This window comes from Colletotrichum tamarilloi (genome assembly GCF_030869305.1).
Source record: "Colletotrichum tamarilloi strain Tom-12 chromosome Unknown Scaffold_33.1, whole genome shotgun sequence".
NCBI lineage: Eukaryota > Fungi > Ascomycota > Sordariomycetes > Glomerellales > Glomerellaceae > Colletotrichum > Colletotrichum tamarilloi.
Genome location: NW_026849416.1, coordinates 344,799 through 362,429, shown reverse-complemented (window position 1 = coordinate 362,429; position 17,631 = coordinate 344,799). Strand labels below are relative to the sequence as shown.

The 17,631-nt window shown below is 51.6% G+C and overlaps 5 protein-coding genes across 5 annotated transcripts; 2 read left to right on the top strand and 3 right to left on the bottom strand.

Annotated features, from left to right (window-relative positions):
* Positions 1-473: 473 nt before the first annotated feature.
* On the bottom strand, positions 474-3,275 carry CTAM01_09005 (uncharacterized protein; the record flags this gene model as incomplete). Its single annotated transcript, XM_060525025.1, has 4 exons — positions 474-556; positions 1,570-2,247; positions 2,308-2,556; positions 2,633-3,275. 4 exons carry the CDS (start codon positions 3,273-3,275, stop codon positions 474-476), a joined length of 1,653 nt encoding a protein of 550 aa, XP_060380465.1.
* Positions 3,276-8,420: 5,145 nt separating this feature from the next.
* CTAM01_09004 (uncharacterized protein) lies at positions 8,421-9,899 on the top strand (the record flags this gene model as incomplete). The annotated part of the gene is made up of 2 exons (XM_060525024.1): positions 8,421-8,647; positions 8,735-9,899. 2 exons carry the CDS (start codon positions 8,421-8,423, stop codon positions 9,897-9,899), a joined length of 1,392 nt encoding a protein of 463 aa, XP_060380464.1.
* An 89-nt stretch (positions 9,900-9,988) lies between these two features.
* On the bottom strand, positions 9,989-12,002 carry CTAM01_09003 (GMC oxidoreductase; the record flags this gene model as incomplete). The annotated part of the gene is made up of 4 exons (XM_060525023.1): positions 9,989-10,808; positions 10,872-11,614; positions 11,675-11,861; positions 11,920-12,002. The coding sequence occupies 4 exons, from the start codon at positions 12,000-12,002 to the stop codon at positions 9,989-9,991; spliced, it is 1,833 nt and encodes a 610-aa protein (XP_060380463.1).
* A 921-nt stretch (positions 12,003-12,923) lies between these two features.
* CTAM01_09002 (uncharacterized protein) lies at positions 12,924-13,484 on the bottom strand (the record flags this gene model as incomplete). Its single annotated transcript, XM_060525022.1, has 5 exons — positions 12,924-13,056; positions 13,110-13,200; positions 13,262-13,291; positions 13,347-13,373; positions 13,427-13,484. 5 exons carry the CDS (start codon positions 13,482-13,484, stop codon positions 12,924-12,926), a joined length of 339 nt encoding a protein of 112 aa, XP_060380462.1.
* A 1,637-nt stretch (positions 13,485-15,121) lies between these two features.
* On the top strand, positions 15,122-17,418 carry CTAM01_09001 (FHA domain-containing protein; the record flags this gene model as incomplete). Its single annotated transcript, XM_060525021.1, has 2 exons — positions 15,122-16,228; positions 16,279-17,418. 2 exons carry the CDS (start codon positions 15,122-15,124, stop codon positions 17,416-17,418), a joined length of 2,247 nt encoding a protein of 748 aa, XP_060380461.1.
* Between the last annotated feature and the right edge of the window lie 213 nt (positions 17,419-17,631).

The window sequence follows — 17,631 nt, the reverse complement described above, 5'->3', positions numbered from 1 at the left end:
TCCTCGAGAGCCTGACGAAGCTGATCTTCGGTATATTGAGGCATTATATATAGAAGAAGACATGTGCAAAAGATGAGCCCATTTGGACGCGAATTGAAAATGTTGTGATAAAAGGAGGTTGGGGGTGGGCATTGGGTTGTGGTGGATTTTCGCGTTTTTGTGGGTGCCAGAAACAAGGGGGGTGCCAGGAAGTGGGTATGTTGACTTACCGGCCCGTCGGGTCGTTACGTAGTCGAGGAGTTCCGAGCCCGCTCGTCGGGATTAGCACCCCAGAAGGCTTGAGAAGTGATTCTACTGGGTTGACACCTACACGTTGGTGCTTTGGGTTAGTTGCCTTGGCTGCAGATTTGCACGATATCTCGACATGGCCAGCAAAATACCTGTAAGCCAGCCGACAAGTGGGCGGACGGCATGCTTTTCAACTTTCTGTGACTGCCGCCCATACTTTTTAGCATCTGTGGTTGCTCAAGGCTTCATTCATGTGTTGCTTCAAAGATCTTGCTCCTTTGCTGTGATGCTCCGCTCTGGTGCTCTTCGTCAACAGGGTCAACAGGCACTGTACTGAGTTAGAAAGATGACATGCCACGAAACTGGTGCTGGAAACCCGAAATTAGAGGGCTATTGTTCGGCGAGATCGTGCCCGCAGGAATGTGTGAGGATGATTATGAGCTGGATTTCGTGAATTCTGTCCTACTAGAAGAATCAGTTGCTTGTAATTCTAGTAGCGTCGACGTAGGTGAATTCTTTAGGCCGTTGGATCATTCCAGCCATAATTGCGTATATCTGGTGTAAATACGGTTGAGTGGGAAGTATATAACAGATGTGTGAGCTGTTCGAGATGTTCTTGATAATGCGTTGATGACCGTGTCGTATGGGAAGGAATGGAAGACGGAGATGCGTATATCCGAAGTGCATTATTAGACTTGATATTGGTAAGTGTACAGTTGGTGATAGACTCGCGCTCTAGCCTATGCACGACCTACTTCGAGAGTTCAAGTCGGCCAAATCGTGCTGTATATCTACGGTTTTGGGATCATGTATAGACCGGCTGAAGTAAAGTAAAATATGTAACTATCAGATCTATGCGTGTTCAATTGAACAAGAAGAAGAAAAGGCCAAAAGGGGAAAAAGAAGAAAAAAGACACAAAAAGGCATTGTTCCAACATTGACGATAAGTGACGTCCTCAGAGAAATGTGTGAATTTCAAAATCAATGTGGATTAGAGGGGAACAAGAAGGGCATTATATGTTCGACTGGGTATGGATGAAGGATAGACCAAGGCTTCATGGGGAGCCGTAATGTAGCTACTTTGCCACTTAGATGCAAAGAAAGGCTATGAATATGCAAGCCAACCATGCCAAGCATTTCTAATTCGTTCTGCCCTCGATACTGATATGTACGCAGTATTAGCGAGTCTGTCCTGCAATTCTTTGAACTTGGCCGTAGGAGCCCCTTTGTCAAAAAGTAAGTCTAGCTCAAGATACGACAGCTTCTTTGTCTCAGGTAGTCGAAAATAGCACCAAATAAGACACAAGAGAGCCGTGATCGCGTAAACCAGACAAGATTTACCAGCCAGGTTCCAAGCGGTTGGGTTCAGAAGCTGTGGCGCAATAACGTTGTTGATGATGGTGAAGACATTGTAGACTACCCTCGCCAGGGCAACGGTCTTGACTCTTAGACGTGTTGATGGAATTTCTGCCACGATAACATAACAAGCTGGACCGATGGTCATGTTGTAAGTAAAGGTCATCAAAATGATAAGAGAGCCGAGGGCCCAATTCATTGAAGGATGGCCATCCAGAACAATCGATAGGATACCACCAATGGTAAGGATGATGACTGCCGCTATCAACCCAGCAAGGTAAAGCCTACGCCGGCCAATCAGTGATAGCAACATCCAGGATATCATACCGCCAATGATGCCGAGACCATACATTCCTGTGGCGAGACTGAATGATTTGGAGGATTCGAAGCCAGCTTGTTCCAGAAAATAAGGAGCATATCCAGTCAGGGTGGCGCCGCACAAGGCTTGACAGGACCACGTCATGCAGCAAACTTCAGTCCTGCGTCGGTTCGAACCTTTGAACAAATCAAAGAAGCTCGCGCCACCATAGCCCAATTTTTTCTCTGTCGCGTTAACATGCTGCATAACAGCGAGCGTATCGTCGATATTGAGGTTCTTGCCGCTTGTGAGTCTTTGCAGCGACTGTCGTGCTTCTGAGAGTCTTTCGTGTCGGACTAGCCACCCTGGTCACAAGTAGTCAATAAATAGCCAAACTTGTTTAAACCTATTTGGATGTCTCTTACAAGGACTTTCCGGGGCAAAGTAAACGACAAAGAGCAATGGAAGCGCCCAAGCCCATTGTAGCGCAAATGGTAACCGGTATGACCATTGGGATGTGTTGTCGATGAGTGATCTCAGAATACCAGTGCCCAGTAGCTGGCCAATGAGCCAACACATATTCACATTGCTGAGAACGACGGCTCGTACAGCTGAAGGCACAATCTCAGCAGCGTAAGTCGCCCCCAAGGTCTGGATGACTCCCCATGATAGGCCTGATGTTGGAGTTGTAAGCTGAAAGACCAAAGCATGTCTGAGTAACCAAGAAATACACCCAAGACGCTTACTCACCACAAAGGGCTTGGGAAGAAAGTAGTACAGCGATGTTCTGAGCAAAGAAAGCTGGGGAAATGGCTAGGCACAACCATCCAAGAGCAATCATCATCATTTTGCGATACCCGATAGCATAAGTGATGTACCCATGGGCAAGGAGCCCAATGATCTCGAAAGTTACTGCAGCATTCTGAATTCCCATCTGCCACAATGGCGAGATCTCATAGTCTTTGTCCTGTATGGAGTTGGCGCCCGGCAGTCTTGGTTCGCCATATTTGCGTCTGAACGAAGGAAACGCAATGAATCCGGAAATAAGCGACTTATCGTAGGCCTCCATTACGACTGTCAGAAACAGGAGCAGTGACCAGATGATGGCTTTGGGAAAGTGACGGAAACTTCTGAATAGACTTATGTCCTTCTCGGCGGCGAGACCACGATGGATGCGCGCACCCGTGCCGTCCGAACTTGTTGAAGCACGAGGAAGCCATAGCACACTATTGATTGTGTTATTGTGAACATTTGATCTTTGACGTTCGAGTTCCTCTCCGTCCAAGGGGTTCGTGTCCGCGATAGATGGTTCTTGGTGCGAGGCAGTTGCCTTGGGGGTTATGGATATCAGAACGACCTCATCTTTGCTGGTATTGTCAACTGAACCAAACATGTTGACAAAGTTCCAAAGCGCCTGGGATAGTAAAACAAAGTTGGTTGGAAAGTGAGCATTGGATGTTGCATCTTCGATCGTGCTGTCGGTCAGATAAGATTTTGTATGAAACCACAGCTCGTGTTCATGGCTCCACTTCAAGCTGGTGAAAGTTGGGTTTCGGGCTTCATCCTAGGCTATCCGACCATTTCCCCAGACTATCCCCTGATCTTCCCCAGGGGCAAGTCTCTTTGGTTGATTCCTAGCCTCTGTCGTGGTAAGTTTGCGCTAACTTAGTACAAGCTAACCCACCGACACGGCTCAGCGCATACCGCGCCGTGTACGCCAAGTTTCCTTCGCGATTTTCAGCAGAACTTGGCAAATACAGTAATTGGTTAAATGGATTCTACAGCCACTCCGTAGAACAATCATTGCTTAGGATCCCCTGTCAGGCTATGCAGACGGTCGAATCAGAAGGCCGTACCTTGCTCTTCTGCCTTGGATACATGTATCTTCACCGGTACCCTAATGAGGGCGACTTGAACTTTAGTTCTGTAGCGCTGACAGGATTTGGAGGATGGTCTTGAAAGCAGAGTTTTGATACAGGGATCTTGTACCAGCCAAAGGCCATCAATATCGGTAAGAAACAATCTGGATCGATGCCAAAGAAATCGTGGGGATGGACCTCCCTGATACTTGCAGTTGGGATATTCGGCGCCACCTGTTTGAGAATCTTAGCTCGAGTCGATAGCCATGCTTCCCTTCAGCCTTTTTCTCGTATAAGCGATTTCACTAGTCACATATGGAGCTTGTCACGCCTGGGGTAATGGACCTTATAGGGTTAAGGCCTGCAGCCACGCTGAGCTATCGATGCATCCCCCTTTCCGTGGAAACCATCCTGAGCTGAATCTATGTGTTCCGTTCAGCCAAATCCCAGCAACGCCACAAACGCCCATACCTCGTGTCAAGAAGAACAAGCATTTAATGTCTGCTACCATATCAAAATGTAAGTCTGAAAGGGGTCGCTAATTTCTTATGCCCTTCAACTTTTTAATGATAGTAGCGATTATGATAAGCCCTTCTGCCTATCTTTGGTTTGCTCTTAGTCAATGGCAATGCCTACAACGCAGGGAGTTCCATAAAGAAGGACAAGTATCCGCAAATGATATTTCACGGTCTCCTCACGTAACTCGACGCATGGCACTGCCATAACTTTCCCTTTTATGACCTCTCTTTTGGTGGGAAACCTAGCGTCGACACTCGACCAATGACGTCGAGTTCTCGACTTGTCCCTGGTCCCTTTTCATTGAAAACATGACAGGATGTCAAGCGCTCGAATACAAAGGCCAGAGTCTACGCCTGTTACTTGAGCTAGTGCGTGGTCTTACCACATCCCGTTTAGTCAACTACTACGTGCTCTCTTAGCTCAAATTTCAACTCGGTGGCAACGAATCGTTCTGGAACAGAAATGTCACGCCCAATTAGGTACCTGGGCTAGCTTTGGCTCCCTGGGGATGGTGTAGAGAGATGGAACCACTTTGACGTATTGCTTGAGTCAGCCCCACCTACTTCCGCGAACTTGGTCTTCGGGAGAGATAGGCGGAAAGCCCTATGGGAACTAGGGATCCGGCTTTGCTTCAAGCAACCGTGTTTCTAACGGCTGGTGCAAATTTCAACATCCTTTGAGTGTGGTGGCCTGTACACAGTGAAGTCCAATCTTAATCATCCTGTGTGGGTAATGTCAAAAGGCTCGAAGTGTGCTGCGAATTAATCCGTTTTTGTCAATGTACTACATACATCCAATGGGAGCTTGAATGTTCAGGGTCGAAGCTGAAGACTACCACCGCGACACAGCGCCGATTTTTCCAGCTACCCCGGCCATGCAGCGGATGCCTCAAGGACCAATTTTTCATTGTGCGGTCCTTCGCCGGTCTTTGCCACTCAGTAGGCGTCTGAACCCAGGCCTGGCGAGCCGCGCTAGCAAAACGCTATATAGAAAGTCGACGGCGTCGTGGTGAGCCTCCTCGGTAGAACGCATAGTGTCATGAGTTATGGCACACAGCAATGGGCATACGGAGTGTGGTAAAGTAGCTTAACCCATCGAAGTGGAAATAGACAAAAGAGAAAAGTCTATATACAGGATGTAAGTGATATTTACGTGATACAGCACCTGACGGGCACTTTGTGGATTGCGATTCATATCCCTGTTACGTGACACATACATAGCCTTAGCCAATCAGTCAACCTTATCCTGCCTTGCATTGGCTTCGGCTTGCTTTGCGCGTCGCTTTGCTTCTAAACTGTCCTATGCTTCCTAGGAGAACAACCGCTAGTCGAAACCCCTTAAAACCTTCTCCTATATCTCTGACAATAGAGCCTCGTATTACTTAGAATCGGTAAATGGAATAGACTAAATTAATTTATACCGCGTCTCGTATCATAAATATTTAGATAACATACGGCCAGTCTGCTACTTATATCAGCAATACAAACAAAAGAAGGGGCAATGCTTACCCCAGGCTAGCTCGAGCTAGATAATGGAGTCAAGTAGTATGCTACTGCGGACCCACTCCACTAGAGAACGAAAGGCACTCATGTTCAGCCCGGCCAGGCAGCGAGTGGTTGGGCGTTGCCATGAGAGGTAATGGTAGATAGAGGATGTTGCCTCTTGTGCTTATCCTATGGTTTGCTTCCGAAATCATGTTGGGGAGATTGCTGGGCTTTTTTTTATTTTTGCTGTCGCTTGATGCGCTCGGAAGCTGCGAAAGACTACGCCTGAGGAGAGTCGGTGTGTTGCTTGTTAGTCTCCCAACGTTCGTTACCTTCAACGTTCGATATATTGCAGTTATGTTATATTGCAGTTGTGTTTTGCTGCTGCAAGTGTGTTCTGTTGCAGTTATGTTATGTCTCAGTCAAGGCTTGTCCCCACCCGTCACAACACGCATACCTAACAGAAACCTAAGAAATGTAACACACTATGCTAAATGCACGAGGGAAACCGATGGCCGACGCGGATTTGTGCCTGACTTTCTGCAACCAGGCCTGCATTGGGACCCTCGAAACGCAGTACGACAAGCGCCTGAGCTAACAGGCGGGGCGATCCCAGGGTTCTTTCCGAGTATCAGCTTCTTCGCCTTCCGGAACACAAGCATTCTGCAGTAAATCAAAGGCCTGGTTTCCAGACACGTAGCGGCGCTGCTTCCTAGATAGCGTCCTCTGCTTCGCTTTCCGATACTAGCGGCAGGCCGATATAGTTATTATACAATACGTTATCAATATCTTCGACATTCACCTCTAGCAGCAGGGGGAAGAAATCTCCTTAAAGAGTACTACTTTCTTTTCGAAAGTTGCGGTAATATAAGACGTGTTAGGTCTTTCGAAATCAGGCGTAATAGTCGGGGCTAATACTATCTATTCTAGGCCCATTTTGCAATCTTCTAAAGTAAATGAAGGCACTCCGCCGCTACTTCCACTACTTTACGATATACTTCTTAAAGCGCTTTCTTTATAATGCGCCCTTTTCTATCACGTACCTCTCTATATACCACCCAGCTCTTCTCTACCTGTTGTTCGCTATAGTCCCGGCGAAGTCGTATCGTCCCAGCCAGGATGTCTGCGCACGACTCGTTCCAGCGGTTGAGAAGGCCCCAGCAGTTGCCCCTACGTATCGGTCAATCGCTGCCTTCCTTCTTGACCTTTGCAGTTGCGGCAGGCATCCTCGGATCGTCTAGGTAAAGTTTTCCTCATCTATAGCTTTCTACTTTAGCTTTCCCTCTCTACTTCGCAGCTGATCGTCCGGTTAACGAGGTCTATAGTGACGAGATAGAAGTCGATAATTGTCTAGTGATCTCCTTCCTTATTTGTGACGGTTACCGGCTGTAGTCGACTTAAAAGGTTCATAAAACTGAAAAAGCTAAGTTCCGAGGAAAATGCGACCCTCTATCAAAAGGCTAGTCGCGCAATCATTCTCGGGCAAAACTGCAAACGACGCATAATGGCAAAGATTTATGGCAACAGTCTAAGCCGAAATTTATGTTTATCTTATGATTCATCGGCGAGAAGAACTACTGCTAACGGGGTCGTCCTCTTGATCTACGCCTGCCACCACGCTATGTTCAACTACACGAAACGTGCATATTGACTGGGCCAAACACCATCCTCAATTTGTCACGATGTCAGCTTACCATCGTCGCAAAGTGATTTGAGAGTCCAGACTATCGGATATTAAGGCACAAGAACACTCGTGCCGCAATACCGCATGGTGCTAAGACCAGCCGCCGCCAAAATCAAACGGTACCATGTAGCCTTCCCGTGCTGTGAGATCCTAGCCTCCCAAAGTTCTTCGAAATAGAGGGCACCGACCCACCTCATTTCCAACATCTTACCTCTTCTTCATCTTCCCGAATAGCAGGTCATTGGTTCAGAGAGCTCAATGCGAGGAGTCCGAAGCTCGTAGGGATCTAACCGCTTTGGTAGGTCCCTACTCAGATCCCTGCCGGCATGGGCTCAGCCCTGTCCCATATGCAGGCTACAGCCATCTCACCTAAAAAGAGCGTCGTCTTTCCTCCACAGCCCAGCTCCGCCATTTTCAGGGCACCGCGCTACTGAAAAAAAAAACCTGTGATTGCGACCTTGAACGTGGACCAGAAGCTCAGGCGTAAGCGGCATGTGGGTATGGGTCGGCCGCCTCTGCTGTGGGAACGGGACTTTGGTATACTCTAACCAACAGCTTTAGAGTCAGGACCAGGGTCATTGATGAGGGCTGCATTAGGCTATTCTGCTTTCTTGCTAGTGAGATGACGAAGTCCTGGGGCTAATTGTCTTTCGACGACCAAAGTCCCAAAAACATCGACATGGTTGAGATTTTCTTAGAGGTTGTTTCGGGATGCCCTCACGCTCTGTAGCATCCGCGTTGCCGTGGCCCTTGCAAGAAAGTTGCCTGGAGGATCAGCATACACAAACGATGTAAGCTGCGTTTGACGCTTCCGGCGCGTGCCTGGTCAACTTCACCCGACGTATGATATATAAGTCGAGAATGTCGGGCTCTTGCCGAGACAAAAGATCACCACTCCAGTTCCTTCAGCATCACGTCTCTCTCATCCTCTCTTTCCATCTTTCTAATAGTAATTATACCATTCATTGAGCTCGTTACCCCAAAGCACCATCATGAGATTCGAGACAGTCTCCGGGGCCGTGGCCCTTCTCGCCCTGAGTCACTCCGCGGCCGCCGACCCGGTGAACATCAAGCTCCAGAGTCGCCGTACAAACCACTCAAAGGCGAAGGCTCTCAGCAAGCGCGCGGCCACCGGCTCAGTCTCCTTGACCAACTGGTTCGAGAACTTTGACCTCCAATGGATTGGTGAAGTCGACGTCGGCACCCCGCCCCAGAAGCAGTAAGTCTTGTGACCCACGCGTTGCCGTCTTTCTCAGTCTCCCGGGACATTAGGTGGAGCAGGTAGACTAACACGCTCAACTCTTAGTATCGTCACCTTCGACACTGGCTCAACGGACTTGATCCTTCCCTCAACAGCCTGCACGAACTGCCTTGTCGCCAAAGAATTCAACGCCTCCTCCTCCACAACCTTCTCTCCCCAGCCCGGCTACAACGTCACAACCGCCTTCGGCACAGGCGGCAAGTCCGTCCCCTACGCCGTCCCGCAAGCCGCGTCCGGCACCGTCGTAACCGACGCCGTGACCGTCGGCAATCTCACCGTCGCGAACCAGACCTGGCTCCTCTGCGACACCTACGCCGAGGCCTTCAACGAAATGCCCAACATTGACGGCATCTTCGGCCTCGGACCCCCCGGCTTCTCCCACTTCTCCGCCGAGACAAACGCCTCCTTCTCCACCTGGTTCTGGACCCTCGCGCAGAACGGCGGCGTCCCGGAACCCCTCTTCTCCTTCTTCCTCAACTCTGGGGAGGGCAGCGCCCCGGGCGAGCTCACGCTCGGCGGCGTGAACAAGGACTACTACGAGGGCGAGATCGCCAATGTCGACTTCAACATGACGGTGTCCTACCTCGGCGGAAGCTGGTTCATCGACCAGCCCGCCTTCTACGTCAACGGCAAGACCGTGTCCAACTCCAACGCCTCGGGCGAAGCGTTCCCCGTTGGCGTCTCCAACGTCGACACCGGCACCGCGTTCCTCCAGACGCCGGACTACCAGACCGCCAAGGATATCTACGCCGCTATCAGCTCCGACATCACCCAGATCGACGAGCTCGGTGTCTGGGGCGCCCCCTGCGACGTGGTCGAGAAGCTCGACCCGGAGCTGACTTTCACCCTCGGCGTCGGCGACAACCTAGTCAACATGACGGTCCCCAAGGGCGCGTTCAACTTGGGCGAGTATCCCGGCCACAGCGGCATCTGCCAGACCATCTTCCTGAACCCCGTGCAGCCTATTAGCGAACTGGCGTCTATCTGGGTTCTGGGTAGCCCGTTGTTGAAGGGGTACTACACCGTGTGGAACGGTACGAACCCGGAGCAGCTTACCTTTGGCGTCGCGAGTCTGAAGGCGAATGCCACTTCCACGAACGGTACTTCGAGCCCGACGGCTACGCCGACTGCCGTCAGCGGTGGGGGCATCACCCGCCCGGCTGGCTTCTTTGCCGCGGTTGCTTTGGCGATGCTTGCTTTGACTTTTTAGATCGAAATGCGTGTTTAGATGGAATGTAATTGATTGATGTGATGTGTATATACGATGGTAGTGAAATAGAATACTCTAGATAATACACCTCAGAGGGCATCCTCTTTGATGAAATCAGCTGCCCGCTCCGCCACCGCATAAACCAGAGACTGGATGTTGGCCCTCGGAATCAAGGGGAAGATACTGGCGTCAACCACCCGCAGCCCCTTGACCCCGTATACCCTGAACCTCTCGTCGACCACACCACCTTTTGACCTAGGCAGCATGGCGCAGGTACCGCAGGGGTGGTATTCACTCTGCATACTGCTCCTAATCCATTCCTCTACGTTATCTATTGTTAGTTCATGGTACCCAGGCTGAAAAACTGTCCCATCACCCTGAAGCAGGTCGCTCAGCGGCTGTGTACGTGCGATAGTCTGTAGATGAAGTGCAATGGATTTCAAGAGCTGTGTATCGAGCGGATGAGAGAGGTAGCGTGGATCGATGATGGGGTGAACGACTGGGTCGGCGGACTGAATGTGGATTGAGCCTCTAGAAAAGGGGTGCTCCAGGACGCCAAGGATGGAGAGGAAGTTGCCTGGTGACCCCGCCGAGAAGAGCTTGGTCGTATCAGCGGAGTACTGGGGCGAAATGCCGCCTTCAATTGTGAGCTCCTGGGCGATTGCTTCAGATTTGAGGTCTCGGAAGGTGATGGCGTATTGTTCGGCCAGGCCGAGGAGGTTGGTCTTCGGCGAGGGTAGAGACAAGTCCAGGGTAGAGGCGATCTGCTTCAAGGATAAGAGTGCAGAGCTAGCACCGGCAGAGGACAGACGCCCGGTTTTGTTTTGAAGGTACAGGTCGAGCTGTTCTTGGAAGTAGGTTGCGTTGGCGTAGTCTTCGTTTGTAGGTAGGTCGGGCTTCACCGCAAATCTGGAGCGACGATTAGTCATTATATTGGCCATAATTCCGAAAACTTGAGATTTGAAAACTTACCCAAGAGGAACATAGACGTGATCCTGTAGATTCTCGCCGATGTTAGGGTTGTCAACGAAAACCTCTATCCCGTGGCTTCCCAGGAGTTTCTTGTCTCCCACACCAGAGACCTCGAGAAGCTGGGGGGAGGCAATTGAACCAGCGGCGAGGACCACCTCCTTCTTCACGGTCGCTTCTTTCTCCAATCCATTCTGTGACCACTTGACCCCTTTGACCAAGGATCCATCACGAGTCTTATCCAGTACAATCTTGGTCACCAAAGCACCCGTAACCACCTTCAAATTGGCCCGTTGACGTGCCGGACCAAGATAAGCATTCGCAGCGTAGCTTCTCGTGCCCTTGTCGATGTTGAGCAGGTTGACGTAGCCTCCCAAAGCCGCACCATTACGAGGATCGCCGTCGACACCGAGCCCAAGCTTCTCAAGAGTTCGCGGCCAGGCTTTGAGAAAGGGGCTGTAGAGTTGAGGGAACTCATTGGCTATGGGTCCAGTGGTGCCATGAACGCTAGGGTAAACGTAGTCAAGCAGGAGATCGCTCGTCTGCTGGCTCGATGGTGCAACAAACGATTCTGACTTTTCAAAGTAAGGGGCCAATGCCTTCCATGACCAACCGTCATTTCCCAAAGCGCCCCAGTTGTCTATATCTCGCTGGGAAGGGTGCGTCCAGAACATGAAGTTCATGGCGCTGGAGCCGCCCAGTTGCTTTCCGCGGATATGGGCGACGATTTTGTCATTGGCCGATGTCTGGACATGTCAGCTTGCCGTTCAGTCAGGGTGAGGACCAAACTTAAGGTAGATGGATACCTGGGGCACTGTTTTGTAGTCCCAGTCGTAGTCGGTATTGCCGTACATGGCGGGAAATAGCCCGGGAGCCAAGACGTTGAGGTCGGTAGAGCGATCCGCACCAGCTTCCAAGACGAGGACCGTCACTTGAGGGTTCTCGCTGAGGCGAGCTGCGACCGTCAGTCCAGCGGTGCCTCCGCCAACGATGCTAACACCACGTTAGAATCATACATTTGAGCTTGTTAGACCTCACAACTGCCACTCACATGTAATCATAAGTATCCGCCATGGTAGTCACAGCAAGGCTCATCCAAATGCTTGCCCAGTGAGGACAAAGTTTCGCGCGCATGGTCGGGCTAGAGATGGAGTGGACGAGGCAATGTCTTTGGACGAGAAGATATCAGTGAGTTGGGGGTGTGAAGTTATATGCATCCGTTAAACTGCGCCTTAGGAACTACGAACGATTACCCAGCAGAGCTTGCATTTATTGGATAGCTAATTGTGATCAATAATCAACAGCCTTCCATAGCCTCTTTGCCCGCAGATCCATTAGATCCCGAAACCAGCGCCACTTTGCACGAACGCTAGACCAAAACATAGCTGATTCAATGCGTATTACTGCGTCGAATAGCCTAGGTCATGCAATGAAGCCAGGACGATGCAACGCTGGCCATCAAATCTATATGCACGATGAGTAAGCAAATGTCTTGCGGAACTCCGCAGGCATGGCGAGTTAGAGTGACACCGGTCGGAATTCGAGTATCGGTCCGTCTGTAGGGCGACGGTTGTGTACATATGCACACATGTTGGAAGCCTGCATACTGTCAAGTCCAATTAAGTCGGCTAGGCCAGCTGCATCGAAAGAGGTAGGAGTCGGAAGAACGAAGCCGGACCACCGCAATGTGGCCCCATGGCACCAGTCGGTCCCGCTTGATGACAAGACACCGTTGTGACCTGTGTCAATGACTTTAAGCATCCGAACACCGCTGTGCTTGAGTTCCCTCCCTCCCATAACCTGAATGATGCGGGCTAATATCGTCAACAGGTAAGAGAAGCGGCAGCAGCACTGAGACTTGGCTTCGGCGAATGCAAAGACTCGCCTGTCAGATGCAATAACTTTTATCATGCAGTCGTGATATGCCCAACACCTAAGTATTATACAGATATCCATTTGATGCCGGTGTTGTGGCATCGTGCCGTCCTTTCGCAACAGCCTACTAGTCTCCTACATGATGATGTACAGGGTATTTCGAATTGTGTCTCCTTCAGCTTATTGCTGGCGCTTCGCGTAATCGGAACCGGGGCCGTACATGATGATGGGTCTTCGGTTGGCCCTTCGGAAAGCCTCCTCGGCAATGGGAGAAGCATCGGAGCGGATGACACTACCGATGGACATGAAGAAGCTGCGATGCTGTTAGTCTTCATGTGTATAAAGGCCAGACCTGACTTTGCCTACCCGAAAGTTGCTCCTGAACCAAGCATGTATTGTCCCAGTGTTCTCATGATGCCGTTGGGGCCGGCACCGTAGCGCATGATGTTAACGGAGCCTGCGGGGGTAGCTAATTAGTTGATGCGATGCGAGAGAAGGAGGGAGAGTTTGTTACACACCGAAAACGAAGCCCATGACGGATCCAACAGCTATATAATGATCAGCGGCAAGGTAAAAAGGGCTGGTAGGCCAGTCTAGACGTACTTCCACCCATGAGGGCACCCATCTTCACTGCGGAGAGTTAGCTAGAAGTTCTTGTAAAGGTTGTAAGAGGAGGGTCGTACTCTTGTCGGCGATTCCAGGGCCCATGGCACCGCCATGTTGCGCAGGAACGGGAGGCATTATGAGAAGAGAATCTGTACAACAGAGAAGACTGTGTGTTGGGTATCAGATGGTGAATCGAGCTCCTGGTGGTGCTCAATACCTATTGTATAGTCAGTCGTGCGATGGGAATCGGTGATGTTTGCGACTGTGGGCTGGGAGGAGCTCTTCCAATTTGCTGCACCCAATACAAGTGGCCGAAGGTCAGCCTTTCCGAGCCGGGTGCCACTGGAGCTTTGGACGAATCGAATCTGGGGAACGGCAGTTATTCGGCAAAAAGACTGAAGCGGCTAGCCCCACCTTTCGAGGTTCGAGCCAGCGCGGAGGTTCGAGGGAAAGGAAAGAGCAGCGATGTTACGGTCACCTGGAGCACAGGCCATCTTACCTTGAACGCCTTACTACGTAGACCCGTTTCTGTCAGCCTGGTCTTTTGATTGGCTGTATGCCCTTTCTTTGTGAGGCACCCACACATCTGGCTTTGGAGCATGTCACGTGCCTTGCATCGAGTCTTTGAACAGCGCAGGCGACCACCGCAAATGGAATGTGACGGTGGGCAGGTGAGGGTGGATCCCTACGGCTAAGGCAAGAACAGCAGCCAGCTGGACTGGAGGCGATGACAGCACAGTGACCAGACCAGACCGCCTTCACCCGGATGAGCACCAGTTCCTTTTTTTTTCTTGCTTTCTTTCTCTCCTCTTTTTTCTTGTCACTACCACACCTCTTCCCTCTTTCTTTGCTACCTTATGATCTTGTTCATATGAAGATCACATCCTAGCTGGCCCATGGTGGAAAAATCCAGTCAAACACCCAAGCTTTTGGGGGCCTGTGCTCAGCTGAAGTGAACTGAACACTCACACTGAACAGTAACCGAACCAACTGTGGTGGACTGAGAATTTTCCGGTCCCTCGGTCTCCCACCCGCTGACGCTGAACCTTTGAGGCCCTGCTGTTTCCGACCGCCCATGTCCCAGACTCCCAAGTCGGCTCCGGCGCGTGTTTCCGAACGCTGTTTGGCCCGCCCACCACAGGCTCTCCCCCAGCGCCAGCGGCCCAGCGCTCACCTCACGCACTTACGCTAAGCGCTTAGCGAGACGGGGCGACACGTTCTGTTCTCTTTGCCCAAATCCTAGATTCAACCTCACCTACCTACCCACGGAGACCACCCGATCCGCCGACGACGCTTCCGCTTGAGCCCATCGTCGACCGTGGTGCTCAAAGAAAACCGTCTCTTTGCCCACGTCCTCGACATTGCTGGTATGTCTCTCCTGCCTGTCTGATCCTTTTTGGCCCGGTTTTCTGCGACCCCCCGTCCCGTCGCAGGCCGTTTCTGGGCCGCGCCAATTGGCTGCCCACCCCTATCCTTGCCCCGACATCATCGCTGACTTATTTTTTTAACCTGCCAGCTCAGCCTCATTGCTTTCTACCCTTCGCAGCGAACTCCCATCGATTCTATCTGACATATCTGCGTTATCTTTCGGCGGCTGATCTTTACGATACCCTCCGGGCTGCAGTGCGAATGGTCAAAGAAGGAGCCCCCGACGTCACCTAGACCAGACCATCCATCAATATCGATACCCTACGAGCTGTCATCACCTGCTCGTTCTTGCCACGACTTGCACTGTCCTACGATCCTTACCTGAATCGAACGACGACTTCCCCATGACTGCCGTCGCGAGCCCGCCCAGCTTCCAGCAACTCAATCGAACGGGATGGAATGTTAATGGCGGCCAAAGTCTGAATTCGATGAACCCCGAAGACGTCAGAGGCATGTTCGCCGCACCTCGGAAGACGCTGCAGCGGAGCAACTCTTCCTCCTCGGTCTCATCTACCTCCTCCAACTCGTCTACTACCACTGTTGCCACCAATGGCTCGCAATCAAATGGCACCCCGGCGTCCACAAACTCTGACATGAGCTGGTCCAGCACCGCCTCGAGAAAGCGACCACAACCCAAAGGACCATGGCCGCCAGGCAAGCCAGAAGGTCAAGCCGAGTTCGGCAGACCTATTATGCGAAACGCCATCAACGGCATCAATGGCGGTTCGTCGCTGCAGACGGCTCCAGGCCAACCGCAAATGATGTCGCAGCAGGGACTCGGGGCAAGGCCCATGGGCGACCCGATGCCTAGCGGGCAGCCTGTGCTCTATCTCTTGTCGCTCAATGGTACCTTTGAACGCAAAACCATCTCGGTACCATTCTACCCAGAAAGCCTCCGTATCGGTCGCCAAACCAATCAGAAGACGATCCCGACTGCCACCAACGGCTACTTTGATAGTAAAGTGCTATCAAGGCAGCATGCTGAGATATGGGCAGATCGCACCGGCAAGATATACATCCGCGACGTCAAATCGTCCAACGGAACCTTTGTCAACGGCACGCGTCTCTCCCAGGAGAATCGCGAATCCGAACCGCACGAGCTACAGACGGGAGATCATTTAGAGTTGGGAATCGACATTGTGAGCGAGGATCAGAAGACCGTCGTCCACCACAAGGTTGCCGCCAAGGTTGAACACGCCGGCTTCATGAGCCCCTCAAGTAACGTTATGGACATGAATTTTGGCGATTTGGACCCCGCAAATGGTGGCATGATGATGCCAGCGCCGAGCCCAATGCCCTACCGTGGCAGGACTGGTAGTAATGCATCGATGGCCAGCAATGGCCGCATGATGGCACCCCAGAATATGGCCGGCATGGCCCCTAATGGTGGAGCAGCCCGTGGATTCTTGTTAACGCCCATTACCACGGAGCATATCGTCAAGAGACTTCACGTGAGTGTCTAAACCCCTAGACCTATTGATTGGAGCTAACTAGGTTGTAGAACGAGATGCGCAATGCTCGATTGCAGTCTCAAGACCTCTCCCGGACGGGCCAATTCGTTCACGCTCTCTTGAGCAAAGACGATGTAAAGGATCTCGAGAAGCCGGAAGCCCCCGAACCTCCGAAGCAGCTTCCCAATGGCAACGCTCTACCCTTCCGTACCGATGCGAAGACCAGATTTTCCGATCCTCCTGCCCCGCCTCCGCAGCAGCCGCTGCCTGAGAAGCCCGATGTGCCTTCACTGAAACGAGGCACCACTGAGCGACCAAAGACTAATAGCACCACCTCGCCCGTTGGACGGGACAACTTGCATCAGATCATTCAGTTGACCGAAGCTTTGAATAACGCAAAGAAGGAGATGGATACCCAAACGGCCCGTATCAAGGATTTGGAAGACATGCTCCGAAAAGAACGGGAGGCACGCGAGCTTGCCGAGGATATGGCAAAGATCCTTGAGGACAGTGCCTTGAAGGAAACCAATGGCGCGGCCAAGGAACACGATACCGAGATTCTCGAGGAGGCTTTTGAGCCGCCCCGCGATACCATCGACACCCAGGATATCGAGATGACAGATGCCGAACCGCTCTCCGAGGAGCCTGCTCCAGAGAGCGCTGAGGATATTGCTGCACGTTTCCAGGTCAAGCTTGACACAATGATGTCAGAAGTGACGGACTTGAAGCAACAGATGGAGGCATGGAAGAGCAGATGCGAGAAGGCTGAGACGGAGCGCGACGCCGATCGTCAAACTTTGGCCGAGATGGTTGCCCAGATTCGCAGAGACGAGGAGACTAGGCAAAACGCTGCTGCTGCGGAGAAGAATCGTTCTCTTTCCCCAGGACGACGCGGCCGGAGCGAAGGACCTGCCGACAAGACAACTTCAGTTGTTCAGGCCAATGGATCCGGTGACTCGACGTCAGCTTCTACCCAGGCAGAGTCACCCGTGGACGACTTTGGTGACAAGCCCACGTTGTCACGAGCCAACACCATTACGCCACTTTCCATACCTCCAGGCAAGCTGGCAAAGGACCAAGCCATGATGGCCGGGGTTCCCTATGCTTCCATGCTTGGCGTGGTAATCCTTGGCATGGGTCTCATGGCTTACATTAACGGCTGGCAACCCGAGCCGACTCCCCGTCATTGACCGCGTCGTTTGCAGCTGGGCACATCTTGGCTCTATTCACTAGACAAGCACTTCAACGTTGGCGTTGCACATACTTATGGCGTTTCTTGCATTGAAAGCGGTCATTCGTTTTCCACCGACCTCTACCAAGTCGCTTTTTCTTTCCCTATGTACCTACTACCTTTTCCTTTTACTGTATGAACTGCGAAGACGACGACGTTTTCTTTCCCTTTG